This window comes from Primulina tabacum, chromosome 15, assembly GCF_025594145.1.
Source record: "Primulina tabacum isolate GXHZ01 chromosome 15, ASM2559414v2, whole genome shotgun sequence".
NCBI classification, from domain to species: domain Eukaryota; kingdom Viridiplantae; phylum Streptophyta; class Magnoliopsida; order Lamiales; family Gesneriaceae; genus Primulina; species Primulina tabacum.
Window position 1 is genome coordinate 37,465,356 of NC_134564.1, and position 15,703 is coordinate 37,481,058.

At 37.6% G+C, this 15,703-nt stretch overlaps 4 protein-coding genes and 1 non-coding gene across 6 annotated transcripts; 4 read left to right on the forward strand and 1 right to left on the reverse strand.

Moving 5' to 3' along the window:
- The first annotated feature begins 1,137 nt into the window (after positions 1-1,137).
- On the forward strand, positions 1,138-4,643 carry LOC142526667 (BES1/BZR1 homolog protein 4-like). Of its 2 annotated transcripts, XM_075631195.1 has the most exons (3): positions 1,139-1,590; positions 3,459-4,216; positions 4,298-4,643. In XM_075631195.1, the coding sequence occupies exons 1-3, from the start codon at positions 1,375-1,377 to the stop codon at positions 4,299-4,301; spliced, it is 978 nt and encodes a 325-aa protein (XP_075487310.1). In that variant the 5' UTR covers positions 1,139-1,374; the 3' UTR covers positions 4,302-4,643. The 2 variants fall into 2 exon arrangements, with proteins under 2 accessions (XP_075487311.1, XP_075487310.1); XM_075631196.1 differs by lacking the exon at positions 4,298-4,643 and having other exon boundaries at positions 1,138-1,590; positions 3,459-4,220.
- A 589-nt stretch (positions 4,644-5,232) lies between these two features.
- Positions 5,233-8,686, reverse strand: LOC142526498 (uncharacterized). The gene is made up of 6 exons (XM_075630944.1): positions 8,565-8,686; positions 8,340-8,381; positions 6,889-8,100; positions 6,229-6,429; positions 5,729-5,924; positions 5,233-5,631 (listed from the first exon to the last, which is right to left on the reverse strand). Exons 2-6 carry the CDS (start codon positions 8,340-8,342, stop codon positions 5,447-5,449), a joined length of 1,797 nt encoding a protein of 598 aa, XP_075487059.1. The 5' UTR covers positions 8,343-8,381; positions 8,565-8,686; the 3' UTR covers positions 5,233-5,446.
- An 88-nt stretch (positions 8,687-8,774) lies between these two features.
- TRNAI-AAU (transfer RNA isoleucine (anticodon AAU)) lies at positions 8,775-8,848 on the forward strand. Its single transcript has one exon. It is a non-coding gene; the product is annotated as a tRNA-Ile (tRNA).
- A 105-nt stretch (positions 8,849-8,953) lies between these two features.
- LOC142526178 (aquaporin NIP1-1-like) lies at positions 8,954-10,389 on the forward strand (the record flags this gene model as incomplete). Its single annotated transcript, XM_075630430.1, has 4 exons — positions 8,954-9,022; positions 9,102-9,299; positions 9,745-9,806; positions 9,970-10,389. Coding segments are annotated over 4 exons (546 nt in total), but the record flags the coding sequence as incomplete, so codon positions are not given.
- A 298-nt stretch (positions 10,390-10,687) lies between these two features.
- On the forward strand, positions 10,688-14,794 carry LOC142527376 (MACPF domain-containing protein CAD1-like). The gene is made up of 6 exons (XM_075632155.1): positions 10,688-11,291; positions 12,658-12,896; positions 13,091-13,286; positions 13,430-13,613; positions 13,803-13,957; positions 14,049-14,794. The coding sequence occupies exons 1-6, from the start codon at positions 11,001-11,003 to the stop codon at positions 14,676-14,678; spliced, it is 1,695 nt and encodes a 564-aa protein (XP_075488270.1). The 5' UTR covers positions 10,688-11,000; the 3' UTR covers positions 14,679-14,794.
- Positions 14,795-15,703: the final 909 nt, after the last annotated feature.

Here is a 15,703-nt window from a genome sequence, read left to right on the forward strand (position 1 = left end):
CGTTGGATCGCCCGCAGGGGTAGGGTCGACCGAACCAATGATTGATTGCCAATTTCCTACCAAAAGCCCGGTACTCCATGTCAATGTGCTGGCGGGCTATGATCCCGCAACACAAATATTTAACATTTCAGTACCATGGAAATGAAGAAAATCTCTAATTTTTTTAGGTTATTCAGTCTACGTCTCATTTAACATAACAGGGAAGAAATGATTAATACCACTCAATACCAGCTGAATTTTAAACTTGTAATATCTTGCTGGATATCATGGTTAGACATTATTTCTCAAAAAAGTAAATTCAATAATAACAAAATACTTCTTTCACACACATATACACATTTACATTTATATATATAAATGTATGTATATATTCAGTAGATGTTACGACAGAGAAAACCTTTCACACTTCCCCTACCCAAAGTCCCAACCAATAAATCCGACATTTAAATAAATAGATGTGACATTTTAAAAGAAAAAATCAGGGGCAAGAAACCTCGACGAATAAGTCTTGATCCCACGCTCTCTCTCAAGTCTCAACTTTCATATTCCGATAGCGTTGATTTATTGTCACGACTTACACGTCCCACTCCCACTCGTCCGCACGCACGTGCACCTGCTTTGAATTTGGATAGGCCTTTCGGTCCCACACCGACAGTCGACCTATAGTTTTTTCTCGTCTTTCAAGTAAATAATTTAGAAAACTAAAATGAAAAGAAGTGTATCTTCATGTACCATATTATTGAACACGATAAATCAAAATACAGTATATTAATATTTTTTAAAATATTATTTTTATATTTGATTTTATTTTTAAATGAATAAAATAATCACTTCTGAAAACTAAAATAAAAAGTGTAAATTTGGTGACTATAAATATCACATATCTTTATAACATTATACATAATACAGATGGTTTGATGTATACAAATATCCATAAATACCAAAAAAAAAAAACATTTATCCAATATAATATTAACTAAATCAATAAAATATTATAAATAATAATCATGATTCCTTTTAATTATATTTTCTTACATGTGTAACCAATGAAGCCATGAACCCCAAACACTTTAAAAAGACTAAACATGTGCATCCCCCGCATTTCAAGGGAAATGGGAAAGCCCAATCAGTCAGTGGTACTGCCGTAATTAACCCCAACTATCAATCCCAAATATTTATTTAAAACACCATCCTCCTCACCTTTACTGAACACAACCACCCAAAATACGAAACCCTTCTCCATTCCGTCCTGAAATCATCTTTCACACGATCCCGGTCCAATCGGACCGGTCATATACTACAACTCGGTTCATTCAAATCGCCGGTGATTGCATCCCATCTGCCTGCGGAAAATCTAGAAACCGAGCCGTTTTGATGACGTCGGGCTCGAGGTTGCCGACATGGAAGGAGAGAGAGAACAACAAGCGGAGGGAGCGGCGGCGGCGTGCGATCGCAGCAAAGATCTTCTCCGGATTGCGTTTGTACGGAAACTACAAGCTCCCTAAGCACTGTGACAACAACGAGGTGTTGAAAGCTCTTTGCAATGAAGCTGGTTGGATCGTGGAAGAAGATGGGACCACATACAGAAAGGTACGATACAATTAACGAAAACACTCCGCCGCGTAAGGTGAAGTATTAGTTGCTCTATGGTGGCGTAGATCTTTAGACTGGAGCTGATTAGTTTAGTTCTGGAACCGTAATGACTGTTATGCTTGTAGTTTTGAGCTTCCTTCATTTCTGTGTGGTATTGTCTGCAAAAATCGCTCGACGTGGTCGTGTTGATCCGGTCAGCAGGTGCTCTTAGTAATGGGAGGGGAGAATAATATAACAATAGAATAAGATTTTTCAGGTAAAAAATAAGAATAATGTAATCTGGTTGTCATCCTCTGTGCTCTGTATTTAATTGTGACTGTAATTTTCTTAACAAAAATTTCTCCAGAGAGTATAAATACGCTAATAATGTTTTTTTTCCTGAAATATAGATATTGCAAGATATTTTTGCATAAGAAAAGACCCGTGATTCTTACTGTTCTAGGCGTACGATATAGATCACCTCAGATTTTACTTTTAGTAGTGCACGGACCTCAAAAGATTCTTGTTTCTTGCCACCACTCTCAGTCTTCTCGCTGGTTTTTTCTTTTTGGAGGAATAAATGAATAAATATTAAATAATAGGCAAAGTGACAAACACATGGGCCTTCTATATTTTCACTCCCTGTTTGTACAGATCCAATTGTCAGGCAATTAATTATCCGAGTTCTTTTATTCCGAACCATTGGTAACCTGACTTTTTTTTACCGTAGGTAAAAAAAATATCCACGGCTTTAACCAATAAAGTCAGTATTGATCCTGTTTGGAAAAACAAACCCTGTACGATGTTTTTCGAGGCTAAATTAGGGTTTTACCACTCGCCGTGAATGACGGCAATATCTTCACTTTTCTCTTTAGGCAAAGCCTGCAGGACTTAAGACAGTAATATATGTTGAACTCTAGTCAGTAATGCCGGCGGTCATTTCTTGCTTACTTTAATATTTTGAAATTGATTTTTGGTGAACATAATACCCGGGAAGATCCAAGAGCTCAGCAGTGGTATTACAATGAAAATCTCAATACCATGAATTAACGCTCACTAAATCGTCCCTACTTCCCTTCAATCGAATGCCTAGGCCAGATCACTCCATTCTGCATTGATGTTGCAAATGCTTTAGACTAAAAAATTATTGTGGAACAGTGGGTATCAAACTTGGACTCGTCTTCATTATGGCTATACCATTTACTTAACCACAAGGCTGTTGCATGAGCATGTGGGCATGTTATGGAACGTGTTTATTTTAGTTTGAATTTTATGAGGGGGAATGCTGCTATAATGGATGACAGTATGATTTATGCTATTAAAGAAATTTTATAGGGCTGGAATAATTGCTATTTGACCGTGTTATTGGCATATCTCCATCATTATACACTTTATGGTGGGGGCGGGGGAGAATGGATTGTCTAACATGACTTGGGCTTGTCTTATTTCCATGTTTTGCAATTCGAGCTCAAAATGTTTATGGTCTGAGAACCAACAACATAAACCTACTTAAGTACAAGGATCGAGCATTGACGAGTAAGCTGTGTTAAATTATACACATTGAACTGGTGGGGAACCCATAATGTGATTGCCAGCCCATGTTGATTCCCCCCAACTGTATAGTGATGGATTCATTGTTTTACAGATTTAAGGACAAGATAAATCTTTGTGCCTTTGCATCCCTCGTTTAATATGAAATCTTTTCACAATTATCATGTTGATATGGACTAGTTGAACGGTGGATCAATGAAACCTTGTGATCAAGTTGAAGTCCCTAATGAACATATTTTGGGCTCAAGTGGACTCCACGGCTACACATGTTGTTGACCTATTTCATTGTCTTTAGCTCCTCCATGTTTGTTTTCAACCGCTTTTATCTTTTTCAGGGTTGCAAGCCTGTTGAACGAATGGACATCATGGGTTCAGCAGCAGTCAGCCCATGCTCGCCATATCAACCAAGCCCAGGAACCTCTTTCAATCCAAGCCCTGCATCGTCTTCCTTTCCTAGCCCCATCTCTACTCCTTATGCTATAAATGTCAGTAACACTGCCGACCCAAACTCTCTCATTCCATGGCTAAAAAACTTATCATCCGGGTCAGTGCCCGCTTCATCTAAGCTCCCGCATCATCTCTATATACCAGGAGGTTCTATAAGTGCTCCAGTCACCCCTCCACTGAGCTCACCAACTTCACGTACTCCTAAATTAAAAAGTAACTGGGATGAAGCAAAAACCAATTCAACATGGCCTAGTCAGCACCACCCTTTCCTACCCTATTCTACTCCCCAAAGTCCCGGTATACAAACTCCACCTGATTCAGGATGGCTTTCTGGTGTTCAAACTCCTCAAGAGGGACCTTCTTCTCCAACATTCAGCCTTGTATCAGCAAACCCGTTTGTTTTCAAAGAACCATTGTCGAATGGGGGTTCCCGTATGTGGACCCCAGGCCAAAGCGGAGCTTGCTCTCCTGCTATCACAGTAGGGTTTGACAAGACAGCTGATGTTCCAATGTCTGACGCAATTTCAGCTGAGTTTGCCTTTGGAAGCAACACCAAGGGACTAGTGAAACCTTGGGAAGGAGAGCGAATACATGATGAGTGTGTTCCCGATGATCTCGAGCTCACTCTTGGGATTTCTGGTGCTAGGTAACACACAAGCCTTTCTTCTTTTTCTAGCTTTGTTTCTGGTTGGTTGAGGACAGAATGTTTGATTTGGTGAAATTTCAGGTGATGACATGGAAAAAGGTCTTGAAACCGGTACCTATCTACGTTTGTGCTGACCGTTCTTAAAATTACTGCACACAGTAGGATCAGGTTCCTTTCTGTCTTTTCCTTTTTGTTTCACTGTTTTCTAAAAAGAATGTCTACTACAGATTATAGTATAATTAGCTTATGTAGTTAGCCTGCACATTTTTTCCCGGGCAGGGGTTTTTAATTTGGTTCACTCTTCAAATTGTTTTGATTCTTTTTTCCCTTTGAATACCGAAACATTCTGTGGTATTTAATTGTGTTGTAATTGAATGTACTTTGGACGTGAAAAGATATTTTTCTTGTACGGCTCGTCTGGCAAGTCTATGCATTTCCTGGGTTTTCCCAATCCGTAAGAAAAAAAAAACAGGAATTAATGATTTTACTTGCGCAAGGCTTGGTAAAAAAGGACGAGTCTAACCTGGAGTTTTATTCTTGACATGTTTGTATAATATGATACCATCTCATTCTAAAATAAAAAAAAATATTGATAGATATCATTTTTTTGTTTTAAAATGATATGATCTTTTGATCATTTATATAAAACAAAAATTGGGAGTAGCTTTCTCGATGTAAAGTATATTCACTCGAAAAAATGCTATGAACTTTTACGATTTGATGGTAACCAGAAGTTTTAAGTTGATTCGACATTAATAAGATCCAAATAAGGTTTAAAAAACTAATGGGACTAACAGCAGAAAAATAGAAATAAATCAAATCGCGACACTTACAAAACTGTGTGGTAGAGAGAGAAAAAACAACGATTGTATGTATATATTTTTCTAGAAATTCAACCAATCCAAGACACAACTGAAGATCACGTGGGAGTACGATAACGAATGATGTTATTAAGTAAAGATTTTTTTTAGAAAAAACCCAACAAAACAATTGAATTTAACTTCGGCAAATTGCGATAACTGAATTTATATATATATTTTACACACATTAAAGCATATAAATTCCCCGTATACATCATAAATACTGTACAAATTTGAGTGTATACGACTAAAAGAATCAAACTATGAGAAACCAATCCAGATCAATATTCACAAACTAATTCTTCACAGAGAAGAATATACCCACGCCCCTTGATCTTGGGATGGCAAACTAAATTGCTTACATATGCACTCACCTTCCAATCTCCATATACATCTCATCCAATGCACGATAAAGCGTGGCAGCAGCAGGTGGTCGTGGCAATGAACCACAAAGAATTTCGGAAGCATTTATGAACTGGCTACCGTAAAACCTTGAATTTTCTCGTGCACGAGTTGTGACAACACTCCCTTCCAAAGAACATCCGATAAAAGCACCTACAGAGCAAGCAGTGAATTTTGTCATTGAATTTTGTCATGCACATCCCATACAGCACACTTCAGAGATGTCGAAACAAGGAGGATAAAAGAAAACCTTTACTACAGCTATATGAATAACAAGCAGCATGTGCATCGGGACCAGCTCTTATATCAGCTTCTGCAGTGCGTCCGATAATTCCTATTGCTGCACTCAGACCAGCTCCAATCGAGAGATGTGCATGACTACAAAAGGTTTTTACAGCATCATTTGTCCTCAGTACAATAATGAAGTCCGTCAACTCTCCACCAGCCTGCAAGGGAAATCAATACAAGGATATCACAACACAAATGTTATGATACGAGGAAACTTATGAATTTCTTAAAGCTTTCATTATGGTAAAACCACACAAACTTAAATCATCTGGCATTTATAAGCATACATTAATCTTCCAAAGAACAAACTGATACAGCCAAAAGCTGGCAATCAACTTTATGAACCGGTAAGAAAAATGACTGCATAATCTCCCATCCATAAATTGTTAAAAACTATTCCAGCAGTTACCAAAAGCAAAAAGAAAAACACAGGACAGCAGAAGCAAAACAGTGCCACTTCACCTGAGCTCCCCATCCTACACCAAATGAAGAAATGGCAGATGGTGGTGACCATAAGCCATCCTCCCGACGAGCAATCACCAAACCTGTTCCGATTTTATACGTAACCATCATTCCAACTTTCACAACTGTAAGTATTGCAAAACCTAAAGCATTTCGTAATATGGATTCTGGAATTCTCTTCTCTGGTCCCAACGAACCAACCTGGAAAATTCCACAGTATATTCAGGGTATCAACACAGTAAGCACGATAACATTAACTAGATAGACATGTTTTGGAAAGAGAAGTCCTCCTTCCCCTCTGTAAAATTAATACACGCGGCACGGAAGATTCATAATGGACTCACGTTTCCCTATGTATATGCAAGTGCTCCTTTCTTACACAAGGCTATCCACGAAAATCAATGTTTTACAACTTGCTAAATTACCTCATTTGATTTATGAGCTAGGAATATTCTTGGCCATTAGATTTGAGGATAAAGAGGAACTTTACATGTAAAATACTCACATGTTCAAGTATCACCTAACATTCCATGTCTGTTCAAATGGTTGAATTTAGTTTGTTCGGCGTCATAACACATGCCTTTTAGATATTTTTCCACTCAAAATCAAGGGAAACATGTCACAACATGGCTTAAAGAAATGTATGACTCAAGCAAGCACCTTACTGTAACTGCGAATAGTGTTTGAGGCCTTATAAATTTCATACTCCATTGACTGCCCCCATGGAAAATTTACCCAGGATCTTAAAGTGCTTAAGTCCGTCAGATCGTGGATTGGCAGCTGTGCAGCACGACTTACAAGATCCATCAAGTATGGCTGCACAGATTCTAGGCGCACGCAACATACATCACACACTCTTTGTGGATCCCTGGTGCGGAACTTTTCAGGCAATAAGCTCCTTCCTTTAGTACACTCACTACAAAAGATTCCTCCACAAAACCGACAGTGATGCCTAGTGCACATGATTGGGTGAAACCGCACACTACAAAGCATACAGGAAGAAGCTAGGCTATCAGGCAACCATTTTGGTGGTTCAGATTCAAGAATTTCTTGGGTTTTACTGAAATTAGCTTCCGTGAGAGTTTCAGCCATCTCTTTCCAAGCTTGCTCAATTACGTTTGCCGATATCAATGAAATTTGTGTAACATCCCCTGAAGTTAGACCAGTCACTTTTCCACGGGCCACAAGTAACATTTCAACCACCACATCCCACATGGTCAATTCTTTTTCCGCACCAACGGTCTGATCCCAACCCAATTCTCCTTCCGAAATAAATCCACCATTTGAACAAATACCTTTTGTCCATTCTTCATGCTCACTTTCTGACATTGGAGGAACAGAAACAGGTATCCACATTCCAGTTTCTTCATAAAGAGGCTTTTCATAATAAAAGTACTTTTCTTCTGCGCTATTCCTTGCACATGAAATTTCCTTCTGGGAGTGACTGGTTTCTTCATTTTGAGGTGTTGTTCTCATAAGACTTTGAATTGAAATTTGAGGATCCTGAACCACATTATTGCTGTGAATCTTTTCAATTGAGGGAGAACCACATCCATTAATCACAGCTATTTGACGACCCAATCGATTTACATAATTGGCATTCAACTCCTCAGAGGATTGCGAGGCGTCTTGATCAGTCCCGGCAGGATTAAGCAGGTAGTTGCAGCGAAAAGTATCACTTTCATTGGTTGAAGTTCCTTCATATTCCAATAAAGAACCAGATCCAATTTCTTCAGCTTTGGACGTTATTTGGTATGTTACGTCGTTCTCCATAACACAGTTCTTGGTTATATCCTGAGACCGATAACACTTTTCCTCCTTTCCATGCTCGCTCTGAAGACAAATTTTTGCACCACTCGGCTGGCCTTTGCTCTGCATTGGAAAGTTAGATAAATCATCACATTTCTCAAGGGTATCCATTAGTTCATTGATAAAACAATGATGGGTTCTATGCATAACGGAATCCAAAAGGAAAGGAAAGAAAAATGAACCAAAAAATACACAAGCTTCACATAACAAGGAGCTGAATCAAATCAAATAAATTTTGAACAAATTTATTTGGAGCTTCAAAAACAGAACAATCTATATTTGCAGGGTGAAACTGAACATACCATAACCGATGAGATTGGAATTGCAAACAAATTCGGGCTCCCCTGTAAATGAACCAAGTTAAAATAGACAAAAAAAAGTTGGCAACTGGTAGGACTACGATCGAACGAACAAGTTAATCAATCAAAATAAGAGGAAATCAGACTTAAATAACGCCTTTCATGGACACCATCAAACAACGAAGTCCAGTCTAATCCTCCATAGAAGAACGTTCAAATACAAACAACCTGCAAAATGAAAGACCCGATTTCAAAGCTTAATCGACTCTTAAAAACCGAATGACTGGGAAAACAAATCCAACGGAGGTGTTGACGCCGATCCCGGGAAGGCTTCGATCCTATATTTAGAACCCTGTGTCATCAAATCATTTGTCCAAGATATACAACTTCACGATTTAAAATTGAATATATATTACAAGATTGAAAAGGGATATCGAAGGCCTATTAGCTCAGTTGGTTAGAGCGTCGTGCTAATAACGCGAAGGTCGCAGGTTCGAGACCTGCATGGGCCAGTTTTGAATCATTTTTCCTGATCTCCCTTTTTTAACCTCCCTTTTTTTTTACCCTTCGAGACCTGTATGGGCCAGTTTTGATGGCCACTTTATCATATATCATAATCCGGCGCACATTTCAACCCCGCAGTAACAGTTGCTTTTGCCACCTGCAAGAGGCTCCCATGGAAACGGGTAAATATCACGATTCTCAGATCATGTTCATTAGAAAAAAAATTCATTTGTGAATTTATCAGTCAACTATTTGTTGTAGGTACCTGCGTATATCTCAGCTCAGATGCTAGGATCCACCCTAGCAAGCGGAACCCTAAGACTACTGTTTGGAGGACCTCACAACCATTTCGCCGGAACTCTTCCGACTGGCACAGACTTGCAGTCTCTGGTGGTTGAATTTATCATTACATTCTACCTCATGTTCGTCATCTCTGGAGTTGCCACAGATAACAGAGCTGTTAGTGCAATTCTTCTGCTAAAAATCTTATATATATATATATTTGTAATTTTGGTTTTTTATATTATGGAATTATTCTTTACAATTTAGTCATTTTTTTTTTATGACAAAGATGTAAGAGTGTGATGTGATGCTGAGGTGTGCAATCTTGTGTCAGAATTTAGGACAAAAAAATTAAATTTGTCAAAAAAAGTAGAAGAAAGATATAGGACTAAGATTATAATTTGACTCATATTTGATCAAAATTATAAAGAAATAAATAACTAAAAATACAATTTTCTCATAATTAAGTCCACAAAATTTCGAAATTAAATTATATTTCAAAATATTCAAATAAATTCCACCACCAGAGTGCATAATTAGTGGAATGATCGCTCATTTTCTTTTGAATTTATTTACTTTCACAGAATATGAATTCGATTAAATTAATGTGTTATACTTGTAGATCGGAGAACTGGCGGGTCTTGCTATTGGGGCTACCATATTGCTTAATGTCATGTTTGCCGGGTACGTTTGGATATTAATTAATATATATATATACTCATTTCTGATTTAAATATTATTTTTTGAGAGGCATAAGTAGTAAACTTCTGGCCTACATATTATTTTATTTAATTAGTACATATTATTTTATTAATAATTAAAACTAGTTGAATATTGCGTTGGGCAGGCCAATTTCAGGGGGCTCGATGAACCCAGCAAGGAGCTTAGGCCCAGCTATAGTTTGGAGCAACTACAGAGGCATATGGATATACCTTGTAGGCCCAACTTTCGGGGCTATATCTGGGGCCTGGGCCTATAATACCATCAGATTCACACAGAAGCCTCTACACGAAATCACCAAGACCGGATCTTTCTTCAGGAGCTCAACGATTCAAAATAATTGACTATTTTAATAGATAAGATGATTGCATGAAAGCTACGAGTTTATCTACTCTTGATTGGCCTTACACATCCTATATCAATCGAGCTCTCACATATTTTAGTTACCAAATTTGAATGCACTTAAAATGCTTTTATATTGTGATTTTGTTTCAAAGAGACGAATTTCAAAGTGAGCAATCCAAAAACTATAAAATACATTTAATGAAACAAATGATGTTGTCTGTGTTCAAAAGTAATAAATAAGTATTGCTTATTGGCAGCAATTTGTTTCCAATCCATATTCTTGTTTACACACTTCAAGATTCATTAATACTTGATCTTGTAAAATCTGGAGAACTAAATATCAGATTATTTTATATCTAAAAAAATATAATAAATCTCATCAGATTGAAATATTCAGAAATAAATCAATAAATGAGTTTGAAACAATTTAATTTAAAGGCAAATTCGAAAATGACTTTTATATACATAAGGTCTTGAGTTATTTATTATGATGAGTTGGAGGTAAAAGCAAAATGGCCCGAGAATGTTCGTTTCCAAGATGGAAAGGAGGAGGAGGAGAAGAAGAAAAAATATGGGTTAGAATCATACAAAGACAACGCGTTTCTTGCAATTATGATGCGTATGCATACAGTCAAAAAGCTTCATTTTGAAATTTTTTAATAGACCACCACCGATTCCGATCCAACAAAATTGTTAAAAGTCCAATCTTTGACCAAGTCCCAACAAACCCCCCAAGAAAATAACGTAGAACAAAGTTCAATCTTTTTCCTCTTCAATCAACTGGATGAAACATTCTTGAATCTCTGCTCTTCCATGGATTTTCCAAAGAAGATCATCAGTAGCCCCGCAGTTCCAGAAAACTCACTGATCACCACTCTCTGCAACTCAATCCAAGCACTGGGACGAGGTTTTGATGTCACCTCTGACATCAGGTTGCTTTATTGTAAAGGAGCCCCTGGCTCTAGGTTAGTGCATATTGATGAAGAAGCCACCAAGGATCTTGAAATCTCTGAATCTTGTGCAATCCGAGATGTTTCTGTTGACATCGAGTGTTCCTCAGGCCAGAGCTCTAATGAAGAGACCCCTGTTTTTAGTTTCCCCGAGGTTTTTTTTTTTTTTCCTTGACCTATTCACGTGACTTAATTCTGTTCGATTGAGATCCTTGGAATTGTTGAGGTTATGATAATGAATTGTTCTTGGTTGGATACTAAATCTTGAAGGAGGCTGTGCAAGATTTAGCTTTTTATTGAACATTTGAACTAAAAATGCTGATGATGAACTGTACGTTTTTTGTAAGTTACGATTCGTTTCTTGACAACGGATCGTCTGGTTATATGTAGGATCTAGTGTGGAAACATTGTCTTCTTTCTCTTATGTTGAGGAGCACGAGCAAATTCTTTAAAAACACTCTGTTGTATGTCCCACAATGGATTCTAAACGAACGTCGGGGCTATTTTTAAGCTTTTGGCTTTCACTTAATAGACTTATTATTATTATTTTCTTTGGTTTATTCTCTTGGTTTATAGCATAATATTGGCGCTCCTTTATGAATGGTATAGCAGATGGGCGACCTGTGAAAACGCCATCTTTGTTTAAGTGCCTGCATTGTAATCCATACTCATATTAGAGATAGAATTAAGTTGAATATGACAGATGTTGCTAGGTTAATGAAGGCTATCCAGACATGGATGTTGGCTTTTAAAGGCATGACCAATGTTATACATCCCGGCAGGCTTCAAAAAAGTAGCTTCTCTAAAAATTTAAGCACTATTGGAAACCACTTCTTGACCTTGACAGAGCCATAGTATGATTTATAGGCATGTCCCCAAAAAAAAGACTCAGAAAATGCTTCTATCTGAAGTTGGTGCATGACGACTTTTGTGGACATTTATCATGATTGAAAACAGTGGTGTTTCAGATGAAACCACATTTGAGAAAACCTTTTGCTGCGACAACATGCAAATTGTGCCTGCCTATTTCTTGAATGTGGTGTTTATTGAGGAATTTAGTTATATCATCTCAGTTAAATAGCACTGGGCAAATAGCTTGATCACATGCCACACAAGGTTACCCATTTTTGTGTTGCACAATTCATTTAAGACAATGTTTTGTTTCAAATTTGATCATGGGCTAAGGTAAAACTGTGATAAATCTCAAAATGTTGCTTCCTCATTCATCTTCACTAAATCTTGATGCCATGGCTCTAAATGGGTGAATAAATTTGTCATATGCTCTAGAGAATGAGTATCTCTCTTGGTCGAGTCCTCAATATATTTTATTTCCTGATGTGACGGCGCCCTTAAACTTTTATTATACTTGAACGAGGACCCATGGACTTGAGAATGTCAATCCATCTTTGTGTCTGAAATGTGCATTAGCTGCTCATGATTTATTTTCTTGGTATTCTTTTACAATTAAATTTCCTCGCCTAGCTATTCATCTTATGTTTATTCGGTACTTGCATTTGCAGATGGCTAGGTATTTCAACGAAAAATCAGATATACCTGGTCATGTACCGCTTGGAAGCTTCAATGCCATGTTTAACTTCACTGGCTCTTGGCAGCTTGATGCAGCAGCTACACAATCCCTCGCAATGGTCGGATATATTATTCCCTTATATACTGTCAAACTAACAAATCCCAATTTAATTTTGCGGGAAGAAGTTAAAAGTGCTGTTCCATATTCCTGGGATCCTGCATCCTTGGCAAGGTAACATCTATGAAAGTCGTTGGACTTAGCATCCGAATTTCACTGATATATCATCCTTTTCTAGAATATTGCATGAAGTTTCCAAGTTTATCTGGTTTATGAAGTGTATCTGAAGTTATAAATTTTGGTTACTTCTACAATATGAATATGAAATTACACGCTCTTCGATTTTCTTACATCAAATATTTTGTCAGCTTTATTGAAAACTATGGCACCCATATCGTTACCTCCGCTACTATTGGCGGAAGGGATGTTGTCTACATTAGACAGCACCAGCCATCGCCATTATCAATGTCAGATATTGAAATATACGTGAAAGACATTGGGGAGCAGAGGTTCTCAGATTCAAAGGGTTACACGAGTTCTGGTGCCTTAAAATACAAGGACAAGGTTAGTGGAGCAGCATTTTTTGAGTTTGTACCTTATAGCTGACTATGTGCTGATCATCAAACATACTTTTTCCTCTTTAATACTTTTAGGTGATTTATGTATCAATTTTTTACAGAGTTTTGGCATTTATTTTATTTACGCAGGACGTTACCGTCATTTTCAGAAGGAGAGGAGGAGATGACCTTGAACAGAGCTATGGCAAGTGGGCCAGGACCGTAGAAGGAGCGCCTGATGTTATCAACATGACATTTATGCCCATTGTGTCTTTGCTTGAAGGAGTGCCTGGAATAAAACACTTAGCTCGTGCTATTGAGTTGTACTTGGAGTGTAAGACTTTATCTTCTTCTGTTGTTTCATTCTAAACAGAATTTGGAAATCATGCAGAATTTTCTTCTAATTATCTGGTCAAAATTCTCGGAAATTGATGATTTGGCTGAAAAAAATGTTTTTATTGAAATATCTTAGAGTTGTTTTTCTTACATCTCGAACTTTGAAAAAAAAAATCATTTTGTTCAGATAAGCCACCTATCGAGGATCTCCAGTATTTCTTGGATTTCCAAATTCCTCGGGTTTGGGCTCCTGAGCAGAACAACATACAAAGGAAGGGACCCGTGTGCTCATCTCTCCAGTTCAGTTTAATGGGTCCTAAGCTTTATATAAACCCTGATCAGGTATCTTTGTCTGCTGTTACAATGTTATGTCAGGGTCGACTTTCCACTGTTTATTTTAATGTTTAATTTTGGACATTCTACAATGTTACAGGTTACTGTAGGACGGAAGCCTGTCACCGGGCTCAAGCTCAGCCTGGATGGTAGCAAGCAAAATCGTCTTTCTATAAACCTGCAACATCTAGTGTCTCTTCCTAAAATTCTTCAACCCCATTGGGATTCCCACATGGCTATAGGTGCACCAAAGTGGCAAGGACCCGAAGAGCAGGATAGCAGATGGTTTGAACCAATTAAGTGGAAAAAATTCTCGCATGTAAGCACTGCACCAATAGAGTACACAGATACATGCATTGGAGATCTTTCTGGCGTTCATATTGTCACCGGGGCTCAGCTAGGTGTATGGGATTTTGGGGCGAAAAGCGTACTTCACCTTAAACTCCTCTTTTCCAAAGTACCAGGATGTACTTTGAGGCGATCTGTGTGGGATCATAGTCCCTCGAATCTATCTGCTGCACAAAACCTCGATGGCTCGTCTACATCATTATCAAACGAAAAAGGGGACGGTTCCAGCATATTTGGAAAACTGGCCAAAATTGTGGATATGACGGAAATGTTGAAAGGGCCCAAAGATATTCCAGGGCACTGGTTGGTAACTGGAGCCAAGCTTGGAGTTGATAAAGGGAAAATTGTTTTACGTGTAAAGAACTCTCTGCTGAACTACTGATTGCTAGCTAGGATTCTGAATGTACCACCTCCATTAACAGGACAGTATAATTTCATTTTTCGATCAGGCGATCTGCCGCCGTATTCTTCTGTACATTATGCCAATATAGTTAGTCATTCTTTGTGCTTGGTTATTTATTGAGATTATACTTGATGCTTGTCGCGTGTAAGGGCAAAAATCTGCAAAAAAAAAAAAAAATTTGTTTCTCACAAGTTAAATTCTCTTTCTATTCATCTGCATATAAACAATTTTTTGGTTTTGATTTTTTCACGTCGAACTGGGTATCTGGCCCAAAATTATTCTTTGGTCAAAAAAATTCTGTCCCTCTTTATCTTTTTTAGAACTTAAGTTTTTTGGTAAGGGAGATTATGAACGAACTGAATGTCGAGACATAAAAGACTAGAATTGAAGTCGAACCTGATTGCAAATGTTCAAAAAATCAGATGGAATCAAGATATGCTGAGTCTGACATTAATTTAAATAGATAAAACATGAGTATTCGAACTAATGGGTGGTTTTCCATTGCCATTCTACTAATAACCATCCATCCCAATAGGGTGGAAGTGTTGGATAATTTCAAGAATATATTCCCATAAAAGTTAACAAAAACTGTCCAAGAATACTATTTGCTGTGCAAAAAATGTACATAAAGCAACCAGCATAACTGAAGCTTGATGTTGATGTTTGGTTTCTGGTTACCTGAAAAACATCAAAAACATCGAAATCATTTGCGTTTTTTTCCCCTTTTATTGCAACAGTTGACTTGGGCGACCGAATATACTCTCAAGTAGGCAAAATTCCAGGAATATGTACAAGAATATTCAGAAAAAGGGAACTGTTTCCCGATACAATTCGTCGAGTTTGCCGCTTCCTAATGCGTGCTGGAAAGATAGAATAACGTTAGATAATTGTAATAATTTATTGGATATTATTTTAGATTAGAGTTGGAATAGTTGATGTTTTCTAGCAGATTATTCATAATAGGAATTATGAAGAACATATTATTGTATTAATATTGGTCATTG